The sequence below is a fragment of the Pleurodeles waltl genome, chromosome 11 (assembly GCF_031143425.1).
Source record: "Pleurodeles waltl isolate 20211129_DDA chromosome 11, aPleWal1.hap1.20221129, whole genome shotgun sequence".
In the NCBI taxonomy this organism is placed as follows: domain Eukaryota; kingdom Metazoa; phylum Chordata; class Amphibia; order Caudata; family Salamandridae; genus Pleurodeles; species Pleurodeles waltl.
In genome coordinates, this window is record NC_090450.1 from 339,432,492 (window position 1) to 339,457,631 (window position 25,140).

A 25,140-nucleotide genomic window follows, 5' to 3' on the forward strand; every position below is an offset into this window, starting at 1 on the left:
GTTAGTTTAGCGTCGAATTTGCGTCGAAAAAAACGACGCAAATTCGGCGCAAACGGAGTATAAATACGGCCCCTAGTTTTAGTTTACTGCCCAGTCTACAGACACACACGTAGTTAAGATCATCCGCAAACGAAACACACTCCGCCGAGAGGTGAATCTCAAACCAATCAGTGAAGGACGGCTTGTACTCTGTTGATAAACTGAATAAGCACGTGCAGACTCTACAGCCAATGAGCACTTCAGAATTTTGTCCAGCGCATTCGGATTGGCAGGGGTACCGCTTTCCGAGCACCTCCCACTCACATACGCATTACTGAATATGTTCAGCAATCGGATTGGCTGTCAGACAACCCGGAAGTATTGTAATTACGGACGAATGTCTTCCGTTCAAGTAAAGAGCAATAACAGGGAACTGACATTATCTTGCATTTACGGACGGTCCGTGTAATTAACGGGCAATTGGTTACCTTATATGGCGAACCCGCGCGAATTCCCCACGCAGGTAAGGCTACGAATCACTGTTTAAAGTAATTTTATGCTACTTTGGGGGAAATAATAGTGGAAACGCGTCATGTGCATATACTTTAATCATATAGTACTTTCTGAGGCTGTTTAAGCCCTATTGGTTTGTGTGCTAACGGTTATATTCCAACTCGTAGTGCCCGTATTCCACATATTCACAATACTGACGGTACGTAAGAACAGTACTGCAAGTACCGTTGTACGCGTTTAATGGACAAAATACTGTGAATTCTCATGTTAGATGGAAGCCCATTCAAATATTGTCTAACAGCTCTTTGGAGAGTTCTGGTGTTGTTTCATGCGATTTGATCTTTCTGTCACTGGTAATTTAGCATTTTATATTTTTTGTAGGTTGGCTTTGCTCAGTGCTGTTGTGTCGAAATCTTTGTTAATGCTTGTGATAAACTGCTGCAGTATATACACGTTTTGGTGCCCTTTGGACAAAGGATTATAACCTAAACTACTAAATGTGGTAGCATAATTGTATTTACTGGAGGCCATGCTGTCTAATTTACAAGTGTAATGCAGTCCTCTGAACACCTTTTAGCAAGAATATGTGAGAAAAAGGGTACATACGCATTAGGGATAAAAGGTTCCGTGTCTAATTTTACAGTTGCATACATCACTGAATAGAAGCACTTTACTACAAGTGACATAGCAGGTGCTGACAAAACTTGCATGCCGAGTCTTGAGCCAAATGCGAAATGAAGGGATCTCATTGTATCTTCCTAACATGAACGTTAGAGGTTTAAACAACCCACGAAATAATCCATCATTTTTCACATATTTAGCAAGCATGTTATAGATGTAGCTTTCCTACAAGATACCCACCTCTCTAGTTCATCTGAGTTGTCCCTGACTGGAAGATTAGCATCACACTACTACACATCATGCTCCACTTACATTAGGGGAGTTGCAGCCTTTATAAAAAGGGGTCTTCAATTAGCCATCTGCACACATCTACAGATAACCCTTGTAAGTTATCTTAGTAAAAGGCATGTTAGGCGGTAGACATGTAACAGGGGTAAACACCTATGGGCCTAATATAGACGACCCTCCGTTATCTATTTCTCTATATGCAACGGTGACTACATAATCCCCTAAAACGATAATCTCCGGACGAGATTTTGAAGGTGCTTTAGAGGTGCGTTCCCCATCAGATATCGCTGCATCCATCAAAACTGACCTCCAATTGATAACTTTATGGCAGTTGAGAAACCCAACACGGAGAGGGTCTCTACGCTTCCTTTGCCGATAAAATGTGGTTTAGGCTCAATTACGGTCTTCACGTGACATCAGCTCTTTGGTTTTGGATGTGTAATTAAGATTCTTCCTGTTTAGAAAGCGTTTGGGAAAGATGGGCTGCAGTGGAATTTCATAAGAAATTAGCTGAAATTCTAGACCTACTCCTGCTACCCTTCTGAAGAATCTGTACACAAACAGCTACTCCCTTTTACTATGAGGAAAACACTTCTGAGCCCCTGAGAGTTGCAGTCCTACATACTTCTTTCGCTAATGAATGGTGACACCACAATTATTGCTAAACTTCTAGTGAACAGGTTCGGTTCCACTGCTCTCAGATCTGGCTCTACCAGATCAGGCAGGCTTTAGCCTGGAACGATTGACAGAGCACAATCTACTTAACTAAATTGTGCTTTCGCTTTAGATAGATCCACTGACGAATGTGGCTGCTGTATTTTTATGTGCAACAAAATCATTAAACTCTATTGAATGGCCATACCTCTTCACTAGACTTCAGCATATGGGGCTGCTGTTCTCCCTTGTTGGTTGGAGTAGACAGCTGTACAGAAACCCAATGGCACACCTTACAATTAATGATCTTATGTCTGGTCCTCTCATATCTCCAGAGGCACTAGACAGGAGAGCCCTTTGCCTTTTATAACTTTTTGCGCTAGCACTGGATCCACTTGCAGCAACACCATTTGGCCTTCACCCTTGGATACACGTACTGTAGTCTCACGGTCACGCTATATGCAGACAACGTGAGGCTATACATAAGAGATCAAAAAGTCAGTCTGGCTCCAATTCTTAGGGGGTTCATCTATTTTGCTGATCTTCAGACATTGGTATCAACTGGAACAAATTGGTCATTTTCCCACTGCAGTGTTAGGAAATTTACAGCAGACATCCCGCTTGGTTGGTGAGATGTCTCTGTCAAATGTCTGGTTTTATTGATCAACCTAGACAGATGCACCATTTTTAGGGAAAATTACAGTGTGGCTATTTCCCATTTAGAAGATAAAGTTAATAGATGTATTAAACTCTTGCTGTCCGTGTCAGGGTGCATTGCATTGATAAAAATCATAGTGTTGCCAAAATTCCTCTATCATGTCCATATTGGCAGGGGGCGGTTGCACCTCCAGACTTTGGGCAGTACTATCTGTGCATGCAGTTTCACTTTGCTTACTACTTATATCAGCCCAACCCAACATGCCACATTTAGTGGTCAAAAACGACAATATAGATGCAGTCCATCTCGGGCATTTTTTTTGTTTTTTGTCCCAGTGCTCATAAGTGGTTGACCGAGGTAACGCCCACTTGCTGCGCAATGATAGGGTGGGCTTAGCTGAAAAGTAGAGTGGGTCTCGATGTACTATATTCCCCTGTAATTCTCTTAATAGGATATCCTGGCATACTTCTGTCCAGCGAGGTAAGTCTGGAACTCAGATTGCGGACCTTAATATTACAGGGTGTGGGACACTTGTTAGGATGGGAGCTTTGTAGGCATTGATGTGATTACAAACGCTACTTGCAAACTCTCTCTGTCGCACTCCACATACTGTAATGAGCAACTTGAGTTATATGCGACGATGCAGTCTGCAGTTTCCCGCCAAAAAGACATATGGTAGTTTCTTTACACATACTGTCTCAGGTGCCAGCTGACGATGAGACAACAATTGTTTCTTGTTGGCGCTCTCAGAAAATGATCACAAAATGGTGCTGCCTGACGGACAACATCTAGAAGGGACCTGCTTTGACCTCCCGTTCACTGTTGGTATGCTATGCATATGGCTCTTGTGTGGTGCTTGTAGTTGGGTGGTGAGGGTTATTTCCCTGTTACTTATGTACTGTGTGTCACACAATTGTCATACTATAGCACTGGTGTTCCGTGATGACCATGCACTTTATTGTTTTGAAAACATTGCTAAATACTATTTATTTATTTTTTAAATGTGCGTTCAAGTTTTCTCGAGATGGCCAAAGCTCAAGCCATATTGAAGTGCTTGCGAATTTGGCATCTTCTCCAGAATAGTTGTGGAACTTCAGCCCACTCCTTGGAAGGTTCTTCAGAATATCTGCTTACTCTCCATGTTGTCCACCATGAAAATTCATGACTTTTGCTCTGTGAACTCTTATTTGAAGTCAGAAAAAAATCTTAAGAGCAGTGTAAACCAGCGGACAGAACACCACCTAGTAGTTGAGGTGTTCGTTGGGAAGCTGTATTCATGAATGTTGGTAGGTAAGTTTGGACCCACATGGACTCTGATGCAGAGTTTGAAGTGGGTGGATTGTGTTGGGAATGAGTTTCCCAAGCTTATTTGATTTGGCATAATTCATTCCCATACTAATAAAATGTGTTCCATAATGCAGGATAGCATTTCCTTGGCCCTTGTTTACTCCCTAACCTTAAAACCAAGGATTCACTCATTAATATGGCAGCTGTCAGGGAAGCCTCAGACCATGTCTTCTGCTTTACTTTCGGCTGCAGCCAGTCTTGTGCCATCATTGGTGAGCAAAAGCAAGTATATGTGGTGGGAAATGGGAGGCTTTGAAGTATTGTCTCGCCTTGCCAGTGCCACATGTATTTGCAACTTAGCTCATCACAGAGAAGCACATTTTCAGAACAAGTAAGTGGCTCCTCTATCTAAGTACAACTAACTGAGTGGCTGTGGCAGCCAGGGAAAAGGAGGAGTCGGGAAAAATCACACCTGCAGTTTGAATAGTCACATGAGTTAAGGACACCGGCGGCTAAGGCTAGATACGTATTGACATACAGCCAGAAAAGATTAGAGACAGAAGAATGAGCATACATATGATCAAAAGTTAAATACAAAGTGATATAAAAGAATGTGAACAAAGACGCAAAAAAGGGAGGTAGGGGCATAAAAACACTCAAGGAGGCACTTAGAGGTTAGATAGAACAAAGAGGGATAAGGAGATAGACTGCTATGACGGGACAGATTGGACACAGACAGGAAGGGACAGGCTAAAAGAAACCGTGGCAGACAGAAAGAAAAAGACATGAAGAGGGGCAAGCAGGCCAAAGTACTGTATGGACCCAGATGGACGGAGTTGCAGAAAGAAAGGTGGGGGAGGGTGGTACCCACAGAAAAGAGCAAGGGCAAAGAAGAGCCTGCATGCATATTAGGGATACAGCAGTCGATAGAAATAGTCCAAGCCCTTGGAGGTGGGGAGGCGTGCAACAAAGAAGGAAAGTAAACAGCGACAAGAACCCTGTTGGTTCTGCACTTCTAATTACTGTACACATTCATTATCCCTGGACTTTACCTCTAGGATCCCGGAGCTGCAATATGCATGGCCTTTGAGATCTGTCTCAGAGCAACTGCAAACAGGGACAAAGGGCAACCAGAGATTGGTAGATAAAAACATGGAGGCAGAGCAAGACCGAGTGAAAGGAAGAAACATTAAGAGGGAGGGAAAAAAGGGCGAAAGTGTGATTAAAATAGTGAATGTAGAGGTGGGGAAAGAAACCACAAAAGCAATCAGGGTCTGGTGGCTCAGTGGATTAGTGTATCCACTCTGAGGAATCTATATTTGACCGCATTGTTGCATGTTTGAATCCTAAAAGGGACCAGAGAAAAAAATGAGTAGTTAAAAAATTAGCAGGACAATGTAACACACCATGTTACATGCCACCTTTCCCTCCTGTGGCTGGCTAGTGGTTGTCTTCCTTCTCAGGCGCTCATTTGTTTACTGGCGTTGACAGTAGCTGTTGGAAAAAAGGATAATAGAAAGCTGCCCCACTCCCCTGTGCTTCTGTGTTCTGGAAATTATTTATTGTGGAGCCCTTCCATAGCATATGCCCACCAATTTAGCATATCAATTTACATCTTCCACTTCATTTTACTCTGAAATGCTGCTGAACGTTTTGCAGTGATTTACATTAATGTTACCTTGATCGTGAGAGGAAGCTCAGAAGTGTCAAGGATATATTAAAGAGAACCTTTTTAAATGGGCTCTTCCCTTTCCTTCCCTCGAATGACCTCCTCTCTTAGCTCACTGCTCCCCTTTCCTTTCTTAGCAGCCCTGTCAAGTGCCACACATTTCAGGTTAGTCTAACACATATTATTAATAATATATGTGCATCCCTGCAAGGACTGGAAATTATCACCATTATGTGTCGCACTTGGTAGGGCTAAGCTGAGCAAACAAAACTCTCTCTGTAAAGTCTATTCTACCTCCACTGCATAAAAATGACCAGGGATGAATCCAACAGACTCTCTGCCCCATTGGAAGGCAGCGGGCTAGCGACACCCCTTTGATTTCAATAAAGTAATTTGTTATTTTTTGGCACCCACGTGGGCTTCACAGCCTCCCTGTTGCCTTCCCCAGCAGTGGCTCTGCTACTCCTGAAGCAAGAAAGTGCTGATGAGAGGCAAGGAACACCCTCCACCAGACTCTATACCAAACAACATGCTGATCAAGCCTGACCCCTGGCTTATAGGCCACAAATGCTGGAATCCTGCTCTGGATGGCTAAATAATTCTTTCTGGTGATTTTGAGCTCCAAGGCTAAAGCCTATCTCCCCTCCAGCTGAGAGCCCCTGCACAGAACAGTATACAGTGAGTTACAGCGACCTCAGTATCTTAGAAGGCATGTACAGCACAGTGGAATAGTTTACCTTTTGCAGCAGTATTTGTGTAACAGGTTTGGATTCCTGTGGATTTGAGATATACTTCATGGTTGTATTGGCGACCAAGTGAGCATTAACTAATGCTTCATGGTCTTAAGGCAATTCAAACAAAATGATGGCTGAAATTGTGATACAATGTACAGATTTGTTACTATCTGAAATCCAGTTATACCTGTGCAAAATAAATGATCTCTACTTTAGTGTAGACCATGCAAAGATGCATTGTGTCTGAACTCTGTGAGGAAAACAAGCAATTCTGCAGTCTGTTCTGTCTGGCAAGTATTTTGCTACTTTTATACGCCACAACTGTTGCTCTTTTGAAGTGCTGCATGTGTACCTCTTTGTCCCGCTGTCTTTTTTGGTGTAATTATAATCTGATATGTGTATTTGTAAAGTGCGCGATCGCACACAAGGAAATCCTGGTGCTTAACAGGTGTGTGTGCCTAGACCTGCCTAAGGTTGGTTGGTTAATTGAAACGCCTTGTCTTCAGCTTCTTGCAGAATTCAAGAAGACAGGAGGCTTTGATATGGTTTGCAGGGGTCTCGGGGGGGGTGGGGGGTGGGGGGCATTCCACACTTCAGGAGTGATGTAGAAGAATGCCCATCCTCATTATCTGCTTCTGTGTATGCATGGGAGGTGTGCAAGTAGGAGTCATATGGAGTGGAGATGTCAGGATGGTTGGTGGATGGAGATGCAGCTGTTCAGGTAGATGGGGCCTAGGTTGTGTAGTACCTTGAATGTGTGTGTGTGAGGAGCTTGAAATTAGCACACTTGTATATCAGGAGCCAGTGGAGCTCGCTGGAGTGTGGTGTGAGTTCTGGGAGGTTGAGAGTGAGTTTGGCAGCCAAGTTCTAGATGGTGTTCAGGTGAGATGCTGTGTGATTTTCCATTGTCACGCACTCACCTGGTTTTGGCTGCCGAGATGTTGCTGGACTTCTTACCCACCCGATGGCTGGAAATGAAACAAGTAATCAAAACCTTAATTCACACACGTCCGCTGAGATATAGGGGGTTTGGGATAAAATAAGAGACTCGCAGCACCTGGTCTGCTATGCTCCCTTGCAACACTACATAAGAGGATCTGTATTTCCTGGAACTTTTGTGTTGTTACAGATACAGTGCACTAGAAACAACAAGAACAGTTTACCGACAGTTGTTATTTACAATATTATATACTTATAGGCTTCATCACAAATACTGCATGAGAACAGGTACAAATTGAAAATTAGGGTGAAGTATCTAGCACTCCCAAGAATCACCTTACACTTAGTTTTTGGTTCAAGTTTGTATATACATCATGCTCTTTAATAAGGTTTCTCTTGTTCTTGTTACAAACATTTGTCAAGAAATACTGACATGAGGTTTTCAGTTCTGATGTAATTAATATTCGGAGTGCCCACTCTGTAACTGTGTCCAGAGTGCTAAAACTATTGAAATGTAGAGAACAAAAAAATGTCCGATTTCCGGAAGCCATGTTTCCTCTTTTAAATACCTCTGTCTTGTCTTTAGTCTTATGCTTCATCTGTGGATTAGTGCGCACTAATCTGTGATCAAGTACTTAGCTTTGTCTCTCATTCTTAAACTGGAATCTGGCAGAAGTCTTTGCAGCTGTGGTGCAGGGAGCCAAAGAGGACGAGGAATTGTCACACCTGACACGAAGATGACGGACATGTCAATGGGGGGTCAGGATCACGGGCAGCAGGGAGGCTTGGGTTGAGGAAGACTAGAGTGCTGGAGAATTCCGGCCAACTCAGAAGGTGAGTGCAGGGATGATGTTTGCTCAGGGCAGGAAAGAGCCCAAGCACCAACTCCAGTTTCAGTTTCAGTTTGAATACTCAATGGGTGTGGCTGATTCCTGAAAGGCACTTGGCTCACATGGGAGACAGGAAAGTTCCAAATGGGTCCTGGGATAGAACACATGTCAGCATAATGGTATTGACCTTCACTGAAGCAAAGTGCAAATGAAGGTTGAAGCCAATAAACCATGGCATGTGGAACAAATAAACATCAGCAGGTGAAGTCAATAGGCCATGACAGTTGTAGACAATAAACCTGGAAACACTTATCTCTCCTTCACAAGTGTGCAAACAGAAAAAAAGAATTGAACAATGGTACGACTGGTTCAGTGTGATCATGTGCTCTAGGAGCGGGCCTGCCAAGGGGTTATGTGGGATGGGACCATAGACCCTGGGAGATGTTTGTTCTGGTGTCGCTGGAGGCCATGAATGCCACAGGGGAAACACAACATGCACCATGTGCTCCAGACCCATTGTACAGAGGGCGCAAGAGGGGGTTGTGACATTCGTAGTCCAATTTGCTGGTGACTAGTATGTGTGCGTGATTTGTTTCTGGTGTTGCTTTGGGAGCCACTTGAAGATCTTCCTTAGCATCTTCATGGTGTGGAAGCGGGATGCAGTGACTGGATTGACTTGTGCTGTTCTGTCCAGTTTACTGATGATGATGATTCTAAGGTTCCATGTGTGGGTGTGAGTTAGAGCTCGGATGGCCACCATTTGGAGTCCCAAGGTGAGGTGTTCTTGCCAAAGAGCACTACTTCTATGTTGTCAGTGTTGAGCTTGAGGCAGTTTGCTTTGGTAATGGGGTGAAATTATTTCTTGCATTGGGAGTCCTATCCTAGAGAGAGCATGTGAGCATGTTGTCTGCTTAGGAGAGGATGTTGATTCCATTTGTGTAGATAATGACCAGTGGGATCATGCCTTGAAGAGTGAACCTTGAGACACCTGCAGATGAGATGGCTGGCTTTAGAGCAGTAAGGTAGCAGGCTGACAACTTATGTTCTGTCTGTTAAGAAGGAGCTGATTCAGCAGAGATCAGCAGGTCCTTTGGTGCCAATCTTCCGAAGGCGTATGATGAGGATGTTGTGCGAGACCATGTCAAGTGCTGCAGAGCGGTCCAGGGGAATAAGGGTAGCCATGTCTAACCTGCCAAGGATCATACATATGTTGTCTGTGATGGTGATGAATATTATTGCTGTACAGTGGTTGGGCCTGGATACGGACTGCATTGTGCCAAGGAGCTCATGCTTGATGAGGTGGTTGGTGAAAGGTTGTTTGATTAGTTTCTCTAAGCTGGGTATGGTAGGAGGCAGACTGATCTGTAGTTGGAGAGTGTGACATGGACAATGGATGGTTTCTTAAGGTAGGGTGTGACAGTGGTGTGTTTCCAGGTGTCCCAGAATGTGGCTGGGTTGATGAAGACAAGGACTATGTGATCTAGTGCTTTGCTGATCGGTAGGAGTTCTTAGGTGAAAATGTGGCAGAGCATGGGTCTGATGGGGCATGTGAGTGGATGGTCTTCATGGTAACTGCAGTTTCAGCGGTGGTGATGGCGGGCCAGGAGCACAGGATTTCTTCTGTGGCTGTGATGGGAAATTTAAGTGGCGATGATGACGGGGTCTGGTTGTGAGTCATAATTGCCGAATATGGAGGTGATTTTGTTACAGAAGAATTTCGAGAGCCTGCTGCAGAAGTCGTGCAAAGGAATAAGGTTGCTGAGGGTGGCAGGAGGCATGGTGAAATGTTTAATGGTGAAGATTTCCTTGCTGGTGTTTGTGCCAGTGTCGATGTAGTCTGCAAGAGTTGTGCTTAGTGTTCTGTATCTGCTGTTGGTAGAGTCGTACAGTGGATTTAAAGATGTCTTATCAGTGGTATCTTGACTTGTTCCCCATTTGCACTCAAGTTGCTTGCAGTGGTATTTTATCAGCCTGAGTTCCCTTATGTACCAGCTGGCCTCTAGCTGGGCTCTTACCTTTGAGTTGTGCTTGAGGGGCCCAGGGTGTCGGGGAATGTAGTGATTCAATTGTTTAGGTCCTTTATTGGCTTTGGTTAAGTTGCTCTTGTGCTCAGCCTGGTGTGCAGAGATGGTGGTATCCAGGATTCTTCTGTGCTGCATTTCAAGCTGTATCAGGCGGCTCCGGTGGTGGTATGTCTGATGAAGTAGAATGGGTGCACTGAAACTGATTAAGGTGAGGTCTGTTTAGGTGACAGTTGCTGGCTTGTTGACTGAAGTTTATGATTAAGGATAAAATTGCGTCCAATTGGTGTCTGGCAGTATTTTGTTAATGTGCTGGGTGAGACCAAGGTTCTCTTGAAGGGCTGTAGTGTTTGGTTGGTGTGGTCTTATAGGTGAAAGTTAAGGACTCTGAGGAGAATAAAGGTAACTGGCGTTGAGAGAAAAAAAAGGGGTTACGACAAAGTCTGTGATGTCGCTCCACAGATTTTTTGTCCAGGGAGAATTTGGCTGTGATGCTATCTTAAATGTGAAGTGTTTCATGTAGCTAGTGGCAGTGTCCGTGTAGGTGGTGCAGATGATAGTGTCTTTGAATATGATGGCAACTCTGCCTCCGGGCTTGTAGTGATAGACTTCCCTGTTGATCTTTTAGCCAATGGGGAAGGCTGTAGTGATGCTTGATTCAGGGGTTTGGTTTAGCTATGATTCCGTAAGGAAAAGCAGCTCTGAACCGTGGTCGACAGTAGGTCCCATATCTCAAAGCGAGTTGAGGGAGAGGTTGGGGGTAGGTGGCAAGCAGGTGTATAGCATGCATGCAAGTTTGGTGTTTTATGTTGGTGGTAGTGTGAGCAAGTGGGGTGCTGTTGGTGCGGAGTGTTGGACGCAGGGTTGGGTTGAGAGCAGGAGAACTTGCAGGAAGAGCATGTGTGTGTTACCTCCTTGTTGTGTGGTGCTGTGTGACAGCAGTGTGGCAAGTTGCTCATGGGTTGAGAGCACGGCAGAGTAGCAGTGGATATGGGAGGGCCATGGTTCTGAGCGCTGGGCTTGACTTTGGTCACCCCAGCAGCATGCCCGATTCCAGTATTAAGTAGGTCCTAGATAAAAAGAGGCACACGGTCTGGGGTGCTGATGGATCACGGAAACTTCATTTCTGGATGTGCTCTTTGATCCATGCTCAGTGAAGCATTCAGTTAAGCATAGGGGCATTTTTATGATGCATTGTTCTGAGAGTGACATTCTTTGGACTGTTGGCACAGTGCCTAATTCAGCATTGAAGCATGTTAGCAAAATATTTTAGCACATTTATTTAATTATTTCTTCCAAAATGACTGCTATGTTTGTAGTTTGGAAGATGTTTTGATTTCACGTTAATTGTGCCACTCTGTGAAGGCGTCACTATCGACATCAAAGTTAAGTGATATATGTAGGTATTCAAATAATGTCCCTTTCCCACTTACTTGTGACAAGAACATAATGTACTTTTGGAGGGAATTGTTTATATAATTGCCGCCCCAAGCACGCCTCTTTAACTGTTGTTTGGGAACGTTCCTGCGTCAGGGGTCCTACATGAGATGTATAAATGCATCTCATAGAGACCTCATTCCAAGGTAACAAGGGTTAAGGGTGCTTCTCATGGACACCGTACTGGCATATTAGGTTTATCAGACCTAGCTCTCTAGGTTAGAGATTAGGTTCTCCACGCTAGGATATAAAGCCTATTTCACATCTTATGTTATTTCAAGATGGTGGGGGTCTTTGTATTCATGACTCTCATCTTTACCATTCTGCTTCTTGCATTGTTCATTATCCTAATCATTGCAGCTCATGCATTTTACAGTAGGTTGCAATCTTGTTAATAAAACCTATTGGAAATGTAACTGCATCTCCTTCATTGCCTGTGTGTGATTGAGACACATTGCTCATGTGAGAAAGGGGTAATCTCATTTTAACCACGACTCCCCGGAGATGTCGCACTCTAGAGTCCATGCGTAAAGGCTGCCAAAAATCACCTTTTACTGTTTAGGTTTTTGGTGAGGTACTGCTTGTGAGCCGGAATAGTCGGGCCAGCAGTTGCGCCTTGTTGTAGGAATGGCTTAGTCGTCTACAAACAAAAGCGCTGTCATCCCTAAACCAGCAGTCTTGCCTAGAGCAAGAGTCCACCTACGACATGGCACCACCAACGATGGTGTTTTGGCACTAATTTACGGATGCCCTGAGTGTCTCTGTCTCACACACAACAGGTACCCTAAGTACCATTATACAGAGACGTCTGTGGTCTTTGGGATATCCTCCTCACCTGAACAGGGAGCACCTAACTATGCTGTATGTTGTTTGAGCTCAAACTCTTAAAAGGACTTTCTTCACATTTGGTGTTCCATCCCTTTACCTATTTCTCAACATGGCTAACGCCATAGACATTCCCTAAAATGCCATGCATGCATTAACACTACATCTAGTAGGGCATGTCTTAACAGATGAGTATGGGGATGTCACATTTATTGTAGAAGCTCATGAAGCTTACCAAACAGAAACTTTCTATTTCTGGGTCACCTTTCCTGAGGAAGACCCTAGAACATAAACATTCCGCACATAGTTGCAAACGTACCAAGCATGCCAGTATCTTGAAACACTGATTACTTATCAAGAACATCAGAACTGGTTTAATGGCACCTTAATACATGTAATGTAACCCGTGAGACTAGGTCCCTTAGGTGGTGATGGACCAACATGGCTAGTGTTTGCCACATATACATCACCCCCCATTACACAAAACATGCAGACAGACGATCTGCGTAATCTTTATGGATCAACTCTGTTTATTGATTTTGATTTGCAGGAAACACATTACACAGCTGTGCGCCTACAACCTCGGCGCCCGGCAGCGTATATGCATCATCTCTCATATATTCCCCCCCCCCCCCCCCAAAAAGGGTTCAGAAGAGAGAGTTGTTACATGAACTTAAGTTGTAAGGAAATGCCTCCTTGGCATGGTTACCCCCTAACTTTATGCCTTTGCTGATGCTAAGTTATGATTTGAAAGTATGCTGGGACCCTGCTAACCAGGCCCCAGCACCAGTGTTCTTTCCCTAAACTGTACCTTTTTCTCCACAATTGGCACAACCCTGGCACTCGGGTAAGTCTCTTGTAACTGGTACCCCTGGTACCAAGGGCCCTGATGCCAGTGAAAGGTCTCTAAGGGCTGCAACATGTATTATGCCACCCTGGGGACCCCTCACTCAGCACATGCACACTGCCTCACAGCTTGTGTGTGCTGGTGGGAAGAAAAAGACTAAGTCGACATAGTACTCCCCTCAGAGTGCCATGCCAACCTCACACTACCTGTGGCATAGGTAAGTCACCCCTCTAGCCGGCCTTACAGCCCTTAGGCAGGGTGCACTATACCACAGGTGAGGGCATATGTGCATGAGCACTATGCACCTACAGTGTCTAAGCAAAACCTTAGACATTGTAAGTGCAGGGTAGCCATAAGAGTATGTGGTCTGGGAGTTTGTCAAACACAAACTCCACAGTTCCATAATGGCTACACAATAAAAACTGGAAAGTTTGGTGTCAAACTTCTCTGCACAATAAATGCACATTGATGCCAGTGTGCAATTTATTGTGACCTACACCCAGAGGGCATCTTAGAGATGCCCCCTGAATACCAACCCAACTTCTAGTGTAGGCTGACCAGTTTCTGCCAGCCTGTCATACACCAGACATGTTGCTGGTCACATGGGGAGAGTGCCTTTGTCACTCTGTGGCCAGGAACAAAGCCTGTATTGGGTGGAGGTGCTTCTCACCTCCCCCTGCAGGAACTGTAACACCTGGCGGTGAGCCTCAAATGGCTCACCCCTCTTGTTACAGCGCCCCAGGGCATCCCAGCTAGTGGAGATGCCCACCCCTCCGGCCACTGCCCCCACTTTTGGCGGCAAGGCTGGAGGAGATAATGAGAAAAACAAGGAGGAGTCACCCACCAGTCAGGACAAGCCCCTAAGGTGTCCTGAGCTGAGGTGACCCTTGCCTTTAGAAATCCTCCATCTTGAGTTTGGAGGATTCTCCCAATAGGATTAGGGATGTGTCCCCCCTCCCCACAGGGAGGAGGCACAAAGAGGGTGTAGCCACCCTCAAGGACAGTAACTTTTGGCTACTGCCCTCCCAGACCTAAACACACCCCTAAATTCAGTATTTAGGGGTTCCCCGGATCCCAGGAAATCAGATTCCTGCAACCCGAAGAAAGAAGGACTGCTGACCTACAAGCCTGCAGAGAAGGAGGAAGACGACAGCTGCTTTGGCGCCAGCCCTACCGGCATGTCTCCAACTTTGAAAACCTGCAACCTGCGACGCATCCGACAGGGACCAGCAACCTCTGAAGCCTCAGAGGACTGCCCTGGACTAAAGGACCAAGAAACTCCTGTGAACAGCGGCCATGTTCAAAACCAGCTACTTCTTTGCAACAAAGAAGCAACTTTCAAAGACTGATGTTTCCCGCGGGAAGCGTGAAACTTCACACTCTGCACCTGATGCCCCCGGCTCGAGATCCAGAGAACAAACACCACAGAGAGGACTCCCCGGCGACTCCGAGCCCGTGAGTAACCAGAGACAACCTCCCTGAGCCCCCACAGCAATGCCTGCAGAGAGAATCCAGAGGCTCCCCCTGACCGCGACTGCCTGTAACAAGAGACCCGACGCCTGGAAGCAACACTGCACCCGCAGCCCCCAGGACCTGAAGGAACCGAACTTCAACGCAGGAGTGACCCCCAGGTGACCCTCTGCCTAGCCCAGGTGGTGGCTGTCCCGAGAAGCCCCCCCTGTGCCTGCCTGCACTGCTAGAGTGACCCCCGGGTCCCTCCGTTGTTTTCTACCTGAAACCCGACGCCTGCTTTGCACACTGCACCCCGCCGCCCCTGTGCCGCTGAGGGTGTGTATTGTGTGCCTACTTGTGTCCCTTCCCGGTGCTCTACAAAACCCCCCCCTGGTCTGCCCCCGAGGACGCAGGTACTTACCTGCTGGCAGACTGGAGCCGGAGCACCCCTGTTCTCCATAGGCACCTATGTGTTTTGGGCACCTCTTTGGCCTCTGCACCTGACCGGTCCTGAACTGCTGGTGTAGTAACTTTGGGGTTGCCTTGAACCCCCAACAGTGGGCTGCCTATGCCCCAGAACTGAGACTTGTAAGTGTTTTACTTACCTCCCTCAGGAACTGTTGATTTTTGCACTGTGTCCACTTTGAAAATAGCTTATTGCCATTTTTACAAAGACTGTATATGATATTGCTTTCATTCCAAGTTCCTAAAGTATCTAAGTGAAGTACCTTACATTTAAAGTGTTTAATGTAAATCTTGAACCTGAGGTTCTCAATATAAACTAAGAAAATATATTTTTCAATATAAAACCTATTGGCCTGGAGTAAGTCTTTGAGTGTGTGTACAACAAATGCTTAACACTACCCTCTGGTAAGCCCACTGCTTGACCACACGCCCACAAAATAGAGCATTAGAATTTTCTAATTTTGCCACTATCTTACCTAAAAGGGGAACCGCAGGACTTTCAAATATGCAGGACAGGTGAGTTCATTAAATTCAGTGGCTAGAATCTGAACAAAGGGTCTCCACAGAGCAGCCGTTTCGTCTGCCCTCTGTCTGGCCGCTAGTGTTAACTTCTCCATCGCTAAGATAAACCAGAGTTTATGAAGCCAGGAGATATAGCCCTGAGCCCTGTCCGTGCCCCAGAGACCAAGTATCACCTGATGTGCCGCACTGAGAGTGAGGGCAATCTGTCGGCCCCTCAAAGAGCGGAGGGGAATGGTGAGAGGATTGGGTAGGCCCAGAATAGTATATGTTTGGAGCCTAGGGATCTCTGTGTGGAATACTCTGTCTATTTCATCTAGAATACTAATCCAATATCTTGTCAGCTTAGGACAGTGCCACAGCAGATGAATGAGTGTGCCCGTGTTTCCGCACCCCCTCCAGCAGGGCCCTGATTTAGTGGGGGTCCCACTCTTGTATCCTCGCTGGGGTGTAGTACCAGGAAGTAGCTATCTTGTAGGCTGTTTCAGCCCCTGGTATATTGTGAGCTGTGTGGTGCGCCCTGAAGTATATTCCCTCCCACTCCTCCTCTGTCAGTTCCCTCTCTATCTCCTTCTCCCACCGCTTCTGCCCTTTAGTTTTGGAGCGTGGGGTGGCCCCACAGAGATGCGCGTAGATTTCCGAGATCAGCCGCTTGTCATCTTTTTTTTCCCTAAAAGCCTTTTCTCAAATGCAGTCAGTGTTCTAGTTACTAAGGGCTTAACCGTTGGTTGGAGTACCCAGTGTCGGATCTGGTAGTATGTCAATCCATCTGCTTCCGTTAGACCATAAGTCTCCCTCAACTGGTCAAAGGGGATAATACCATCTATGTCGAAGAGACTCCCCACCCTTCTACAGCCCCCATCAAGCAAACGCTGAAAGCCCTCTTAGTTCAGACCGGGGATGAAATCGGGATTCGCGCATATCGGTGTCATGGGGGAGGAGACTGCGTAATCTTTACATTGAGCTTGTAACATTATATAGACGACTTGTTCAGTTCGTAATGCAAACTTTGAACACCAATGCGTCCAGTACCTGCTGGATACCAATTGGCTGTTTCTGATGGATACAACTACCTGTGGATTCCTCACCTCATGAATACTCCCATGGCGCCAGCATTCGACGGAAATCTTCTTACTAGTCTCTGCACGTCGACGAGGACGTCACTGTCTCGCACGCGACGCCGTCTGACGTCATACAGGCAATAAGAGGTCCTCGAGGACGTGCAGACGTCAGTTCCCTTTTTTCCGTGCATTCGAAATGGTTATCTTCGAGGGAGCAACTGTTACTCTTGCGGTTACAGTGTATATCTTGCTGCGTACTCTTTCTCTGTGGAAATAATGTCGCAGAGAAAGTCTGGATTTAAGCCTTGTCGTGAGTGTGGAGGCAAGATGTCGGTGACGGATCCTCATTCCGATTGCCTTTGGTGTTTGAGCTCCGACCACGACGTCTCGACTTGTGATTCGTGTCAGCACATGAATCCGAAGGCCCTTAAAGAACGCGAGGCGAAGCTGTTTATGGCCAAGTCAAAGGAGAAGCATCATAAGAAAAAGTCTTCTCCAAAACATCGGCGTCATCGAGACTCCCGGCGCCGTAGAGAATCTCGGCGTCATTCAAGGGAGGCTCGTTCCAGGTCTCCGGATCGGCGCCGGAGGACATGGGAGATCAGCCCCACGGTGACGCCGCATCCTTCGACGCCGTTGCTCTCTCCGGCGTCTCCAACTTCGCCTGGACAGGCGTCGGTGATTGAGGTATTGGAGCCTCAAGTGTTTTCTCCGGCGCAGACGCCGAGGTCGGGGTCGCCTCCGAGTCAGGCACCCCAGTATCCGGCTTTTCCCACCCCTGGAGCCGATAGTTCCGCATTCTTGAATGCGATGTATGCCATCTTCCAGCAGATGGCTCCAGGGGGTGCTCCGGCTGGGCCTTTGGCCTTTTCTTTGGGTGATCCTGCGCCTTTTCGGCCGGCACCCTTTATGCCCTTTCTCCCGTTTGGGAACGTGGGCTCGGCGCCAGTGTCGGCGCCGGTGGCCGCTCCGATGGCTTCGGAGGGATTGGCCCCAGGGATTCCCATCCCGTCGACGTTGAGATTTCGGCCTGTGACTCCGGTGGGTCCATCCGTTTCATCTGCTCTTCAGTCGGCGCCGAAGTTACCTGTGGCGCCGGATGCGGCGTCGGTGGCTTCGGAAGATCGGCGCCGATCTCCGACTTCGGCGGAGGTATTGTCGACTCCGCGGATTGAGCAACGACTGCATTCAAGGAGGCGTGCTCTCCGGGTACTAGAGGAGCAGGAGTACCAACGAGCTCTAGAGGAAGGAGAGCTAGAGGACTCGGGTGATGGGCTGCGTGGACTGGAGTCGGCCAGTGGGCTGGACACTTCCCCTGAGTGGGACCTTTCGTCCCCGGGGGAATATACCGAGGAAGCTGCTTCCTTTCATACAGTGGTACGGAAGGCAGCTAGTTTTTTGGACCTGCCTTTGCCGGTGGTGGAGGCGAAACAAAACCTTTTGACAGAGGTGTTGCATCCGGCCTCAGCCGCGGCGGAGCCTCTATTACCTTTTAATGACGCTCTGCTGGATCCGGTTTTAGAGGTGTGGAAGAAGCCGGCATCTTCCCCAGCAGTTCACAGAGCCGTGGCCAGGAGGTATCGGACGGCTCCAACTGATCCTGGTTTCCTATCTAGGCACCCTACGCCGGAGAGCTTGGTTGTGCAGGCCTCCTGTTCGTCCAAGTCAGCGCCTGGTTCTTTTCCGACGGTGCCTGGGGACAGAGACTCAAAAAAGCTGGAGGCGCAGTCGAAGAAGATTTTTTCGTCCTGCAGTCTGGCATTAAAAGCCACCAATGCAACCTGTATCCTGGGGAGGTATATTCATGCTCTGATGGATGACATCTCCTCTTCGTTTACAGAGCTTCCCCAGGGTCTTTTGGATCTTGTCTCTGATGCCCAGGCTGCTGTGACCCAAATTATCCAGACGGGACTGGATACCACCGACTCGGTAGCCAGAGCAATGGGCACAACTGTGGTGGAAAGGAGACAGGCCTGGCTCCGTAACTCGGGCTTTTCGACAGATGTACAGTCCACATTGTTGGATCTCCCGTTTGATGGGGACAAACTGTTTGGGGCTAAGGCTGATTCGGCCTTGGAACGGTTTAAGGAGAGCAGGGCCACGGCTAAGTCGCTGGGACTCCAAGCTCCTTCTTCCACGGCCTCTTCCAGATTCTTCAGGAGGTTTCGTGGATTTGGGCGTGGCTCTTCCTCCTCTTCCTTTCGGGGAAGATATCAGCAACCTGCCTCTTCCCATCCCTATAGATCTTTTAGGGGGAGGGGTAGGGTCCGCACCAGGGGAGATTCTCAGCAGCACTCTGCCTCTTCCTCATCCTCTGGCGGGGTGCAGCAGGGGAAGCAGCCTTAGGCTTCCACCATTTCCCACTCACTCCTCTCCTGTAGGGGGAAGATTACAGCATTTTCTCACCAAATGGGAGACTGTTACGTCGGACACTTGGGTTCTCAGTGTTGTGGGAAAAGGCTACACCCTTCCCTTTCGGGAGTTTCCGCCCCTCATCCCGCCCCGCCCTTCGTATTGTTCACAAGAACACCTACTGTTGCTAGAACAGGAGGTAGAAGTCCTCCTTTTAAAGGGCGCGGTGGAGTTGGTCCCGGAGCAGGAAAGGGGTCAAGGAGTTTACTCAAGGTATTTCCTGATTCCCAAGAAGGATGGTCGTTTGAGACCAATTCTGGACCTGAGGATCTTGAATTGGTTCCTCAAGCAGGAAAAGTTCAAGATGCTGACCCTAGCACAGGTGCTTTTGGCGTTGAACATGGAAGACTGGATGGTGTCTGTCGACTTGCAGGATGCTTACTTTCATATCCCGATACTCAAGTCACACAGGAAGTATCTCCGGTTTGTGGTGGGATCGCAACACTACCAGTTTGCGGTCCTTCCGTTTGGTCTTACTTCAGCACCTCGAGTCTTCACGAAGGTGATGTCGGTGGTTGCGGCAGAGCTCAGAAGGAAGGGGATAGCAGTATTCCCTTACTTGGACGATTGGTTAATCAAAGCCAAGTCCCCGGAGCTTGTGTTGCGTCATCTGCAGTCAACAACCCAGTTGTTGTTCGACCTGGGCTTTTCGGTGAACGAGCCCAAATCTCACCTAGAGCCCTCTCAGCGCCTCCTGTTCATAGGGGCAGTACTGGATACAACATTGGGTCGGGCCTTTCCTCCGCCTCAGCGGATTCAAGATATCCAGGATTTGGTTCCAATGTTTCGAAATGGAGCGGTAGTTCCAGTCCTCAAGGTCCTTCGTCTGCTCGGTCTTTTTGCCTCCTGCATTCTGTTGGTCACGCATGCTCGCTGGCACATGAGGGCTCTTCAGTGGTGCCTCCGAAGGCAGTGGTCTCAACACAGAGGGGATCTAGAGGGTACTGTCAAGATCTCCAGAGATGCTGCTGTGGATTTGAAGTGGTGGATTGCAAGCAACAATCTTTCACAAGGAAAGCCGTTCCAGCAGTCGCCACCAGTGACAACAGTCATAACGGATGCTTCCACTCTAGGGTGGGGAGCTCATCTGGGGGATCTGGAGATCAAAGGTCTTTGGTCTCCAGAGGAACAGATTTTTCACATCAATCTGTTAGAGTTACGGGCTGTACGTCTGGCTCTCAAGGCCTTCCTCCCTTCCCTTCGTGGTCAGTCGGTACAGGTCCTAACGGACAATACTACCACGATGTGGTACATAAACAAGCAGGGAGGAGTGGGGTCGTACCTTCTCTGCAGAGAAGCTCTTCGACTATGGTCCTGGGCAAAGGACCATCGGATTTGCTTGATAGCAAACCATCTGGCCGGAGTTTTGAACGTGCGTGCGGACAGTCTCAGTCGCCACTTCTCAGCAGACCACGAGTGGCGTCTCCATCCAGATCAAGTCTGTTTAATCTTCCAGAAGTGGGGGTTTCCTCGGGTAGATCTGTTCGCCACTCGAGAGAACGCGCATTGTCCGTTGTTCTGCAGCCTTCAGTATCCGATGCAGGAAGCGTTGGGGGACGCGTTTCAAATGACCTGGTGCGGCCAGTTGTTTTACGCGTTTCCTCCCATACCCTTGATTCCTCGAGTATTGAGGAAGATTCGCCAAGACCGGGCTCTAGTAATCTTAATAGCTCCGGATTGGCCAAGGAGGGTGTGGTACTCCGATCTTCTCCAACTCTCAACGTGCCCGCCGCTCCGTCTCCCTTTCAGGGCAGACCTCCTCTCGCAGTCGCAGGGGCAGGTTCTACACCCCAACCTCCAGAGTCTGCACCTACATGCCTGGAGATTGAACGGGGCAACCTGAGTTCCTTCTCTCTCCCGCCTGAGGTAGTGGATGTTATATTAGCGGCCAGGCGACACTCCACTAAATCTATCTACGCTAATAGGTGGTCTAAATTTGTTGCGTGGTGTGGAGAGAGGCAGATTGATCCCTTACATGCTCATCTATCGGACATTTTGTCTTTTGCTCTATCTCTGGCGCAAAAAGGTTGTGCAGTGGCTACCATTAAAGGTTATTTATCGGCCTTGTCAGCCTTCATATGTCTTCCAGACCAACCATCTTTATTTAAATCCCCTATTGTTATCAGATTCTTGAAAGGTCTTCTAAATCAATATCCTCCAAAGCCATTCGTTATGCCGCAATGGGATTTGTCCTTAGTCCTGACTTTCCTTATGGGGTCCCCTTTTGAACCTATGCATTCTTGCCCCTTGAGGTATTTGGTTTTAAAAACAGTCTTCCTGATAGCTATAACATCAGCAAGGAGAGTGAGTGAGTTGCAGGCCTTATCAGTAAAACCCCCTTATACAACTTTTTATGGGGATAAGGTGGTGTTGAGGACCAAGGCTGCTTTCCTCCCGAAGGTTGTTTCACCCTTCCATTTGGCCCAGGCAATTACTTTGTCCACGTTCTATCCTCCGCCTCATCCTTCCAAAGAGGAAGAAAGACTGCACCGTCTGGACCCAAAGAGAGCGTTGAGCTTCTTTATCGATAGAACAAGGGATTTCAGGCTGGAGGATCAGCTGTTTATTGGATACGTGGGCAAGAGGAGAGGAAAGGCAGTCCACAAGAGAACACTATCCAGGTGGGTTGTTCTTTGCATTAAAATATGTTACTCTTTGGCAAAGAAGGATCCTCCTGAGGGCATTAGAGCTCATTCCACCAGAGCTAAGTCGGCCACTTCGGCCTTAGCCAGAGGTGTTCCTGTGGTCGACATCTGCAAGGCCGCAACTTGGTCGTCCCTTCACACTTTTGCAAAACATTACTGTTTAGATTCTGAGGTTAGAAGGGACGGCCATTTTGCACGGTCAGTGCTGCAGGATTTCTTGGTTTGACCATTTAGGCACCCACCGCCGGGCGTGGTACTGCTTTGGGACTCTATTCATGAGGTGAGGAATCCACAGGTAGTTGTATCCATCAGAAGAACGAGTTACTTACCTTCGGTAACGACTTTTCTGGTGGATACATTAGCTACCTGTGGATTCCTCACGGTCCCGCCCGCCTCCCCGTTGCCTTTATGGTCTTGCCAAGTAATCCTTGAGTGCGCTCCTCTTGGTCCTTGAGGGTGCAATAGATGTATATATATAATATATTTGTATATATATATGTGTATATATCTTTATGTATATACTTGGTGTGTGTATATATTTTAAAAGAGAGAGTTTTATATATATATATATATGTACATAAAAAGATTTACAGTTATTCATACAATGTGGTGTATTTTACAATATAATGGATGGTGCCTTGCTCTTTCATTGCATTGCCTGGTTGTTCTCATGCACGTAAAAAATGATTGGTACTGACGTCTGCACGTCGTCGAGGACCTCTTATTGCCTGTATGACGTCAGACGGCGTCGCGTGCGAGACAGTGACGTCCTCGTCGACGTGCAGAGACTAGTAAGAAGATTTCCGTCGAATGCTGGCGCCATGGGAGTATTCATGAGGTGAGGAATCCACAGGTAGCTAATGTATCCACCAGAAAAGTCGTTACCGAAGGTAAGTAACTCGTTCTACTGGGATTAACCCACAAACAGTACATTCTGTTATGGGTGAAGTGCCATTGGAATGAGAGAAAATCCTGTTCTTAATAGCCCAGAAAACTAATCGCTGGAAGCAGTGGTCCCACCCCCCCTTCCCCATACGGGACCCCAAGAGAAACATAGAACTCTCACAATGTGCCTGCCATTCTGAATGATTGACTCAGTGGACGACTGCACCACATGAGGTGCAGTCTTTGCTGCAGTTTACACTACCACACATATTACCCCGACACTTGCCAATTTACTGGAAGTGTTAAAACAAATTCAAAACAAACATGGGGCTGCTCCAGCCCTACACCTAGGGATGAAATGAATGCGTAACTTTGCATGTACAACAATGCTACGAATGCCTTCTCAAACATGGGGAAGGCAGAAAATGAGCTTTTGCTGATTGATGGTATCATCTGACCAACAAGAACTGTCCAAGATGTGGCTGTCTACTACTCCAACTCAACACAAACTGAAGACAACGTCTAATATGAACCTTCATGCGATGGGGATCTATCAACCAGTATTGCATCGGCTCCTACGTTTGCAGAGACTGCTTCTGGTTATTTCATCGACCTTGGTGACTTTTCTTTGACTTCATCTGCAACTGAAAATGTTTCGAAGACACCTAAGCTGTACATTTGGCTTAAAAATAACTATTTTGTTTATCCTTGGAATTATCTGTTGACATGTCTGCCATTGCTTGCCTTTCTGCTGTGGATTGCTGTGGATTGGTTTTGTGGCTGTTTTCTTTCTCTTGCTAAATGGTCATTATCTTCCTGAACGCTCTTCAGTAAAGCCAGTGGATGAAGTTCTAACTCCTTATCTTTCCTCACATACTTGTCCCTTGTGAACATTTCAGCAGTACCAATTCCACATGGGATTGCTTGGGATAAAGTTACATTCGATATATATGGGCCTGCTGAGGTCATTCAAACACCACATGTATTTAAAATTTCACTGACTGATGCAATTACACCTGATGTTGTTTCTGATGATTGGGATGTTCAAACAGTTGATCCAATGCTTTTTGAGCTACAAGACTATACTGTATTTGAAAGTGATGATGTGTGTACTAACACAAAGAATTATGGGGAAATGTTACGGTATAATAATTGGGGACATTACTTCCTGCACTGAGTAACTAGACACAGATCAGTATTCAATTATACACAGTGGGAACACTGTTCTACACCCCCAGTGGGGAGTCCCAAAAAGTATACTGAGAAATTTGCATATTTTTCTGGGCATGACGCTAAAAATGCAGACTCATAGTACTTCGTTACCACCTTCAAAAATTAGGAAGATTTTGCTAACACACACTAATTGATTTATTCAGATTCCTTTGTTTTCTGACTTGCAGTTGAAAGACATGAATACTAGAACACTATAGATGTAAAAAATGTATGGGGGACACAAGATTGGCAAATTCAGAGTAGGGAAGCTTTATTTAGAGCATGCCTTATTCCTGTTCAAATTATCTTTTTAAATGATACAATTCAACAGACATCCTGTCTAGGGTTAGCAAAATGAAGGCGCCAAGTATCCCCACACCAGCAAAATTCACCAATTGGCAGTCCTTCCTAAACGTCACTGAGGAAGACTTAGATTTTTAATTGAGGCTTATGCCTATAAAAATTCCCTTTCTGATGTATACAACTACCTGCGAATTCCTCACCTAATGAATTCTCCCAATGCGCCAGCATTCAGCGGAAATTTCTTCCCAGCTCTGCACATCGACGAGGACGTCACAATTGCCCGACTTCACGCGACACCGTCTGACTTCATCGAGGCAATAAGAGGTCCTCGCCTTCGTGCTGACGTCAGTTCCCTTTTTTCCGTGCCTTTGAGTAACGTTTTTTCTCCTGGCTCTTGGGGAGCTACTGTTTCTCGGAAGAGATACTTTCCAGTTAAAATGTCTCCACCTCAGAAGTCTGGCTTCAAGCCTTGCAGGGAATGCGAAGGTCGTATGTCAGTCATGGACCCGCATAATGACTGTTTATGATGCTTAAGCTCCGAACACGACGTGGAAGAGTGTGGCTTCTGTCAGCAAATGAATCCAAAGGCATAGAAAGAGCGTGAAGCCAAGCTCTTTTTAGCGAAGTCGAAGAAGAAGGAAAAACATCAACATCGCAGATCTTCTTCGAAATCTTTGCACAAAAAACTGCGCCGTCATGACTCTCGGCATCGGCATGATTTCCGACGTCGGTCGGGGAAGGATCGATCTCGTTCGAGGTCTCCAGCTGCTCGGCGTCGCTCAACGTGGGAGGTCAGTCCGACAGTGACGCCACAGCCTCTAAGTCCTCAGGCGTCACCGGTGTTCGAGGTGGACAAGCCTGCGCAGAGTCCTGCCTTCTCACCT

General features: G+C 46.9%; 1 protein-coding gene across 1 annotated transcript in view; it reads left to right on the top strand.

Moving 5' to 3' along the window:
* The first annotated feature begins 358 nt into the window (after window positions 1-358).
* Window positions 359-25,140, top strand: part of STK25 (serine/threonine kinase 25) — a 316,673-nt gene continuing 291,891 nt past the window's right edge. Inside the window, exon 1 of the mRNA XM_069213631.1 lies at window positions 359-502. Within this exon, the coding sequence (XP_069069732.1) occupies window positions 473-502 (30 nt within the window). The 5' untranslated portion in view covers window positions 359-472. The remainder of the gene's footprint in view (window positions 503-25,140) is intronic.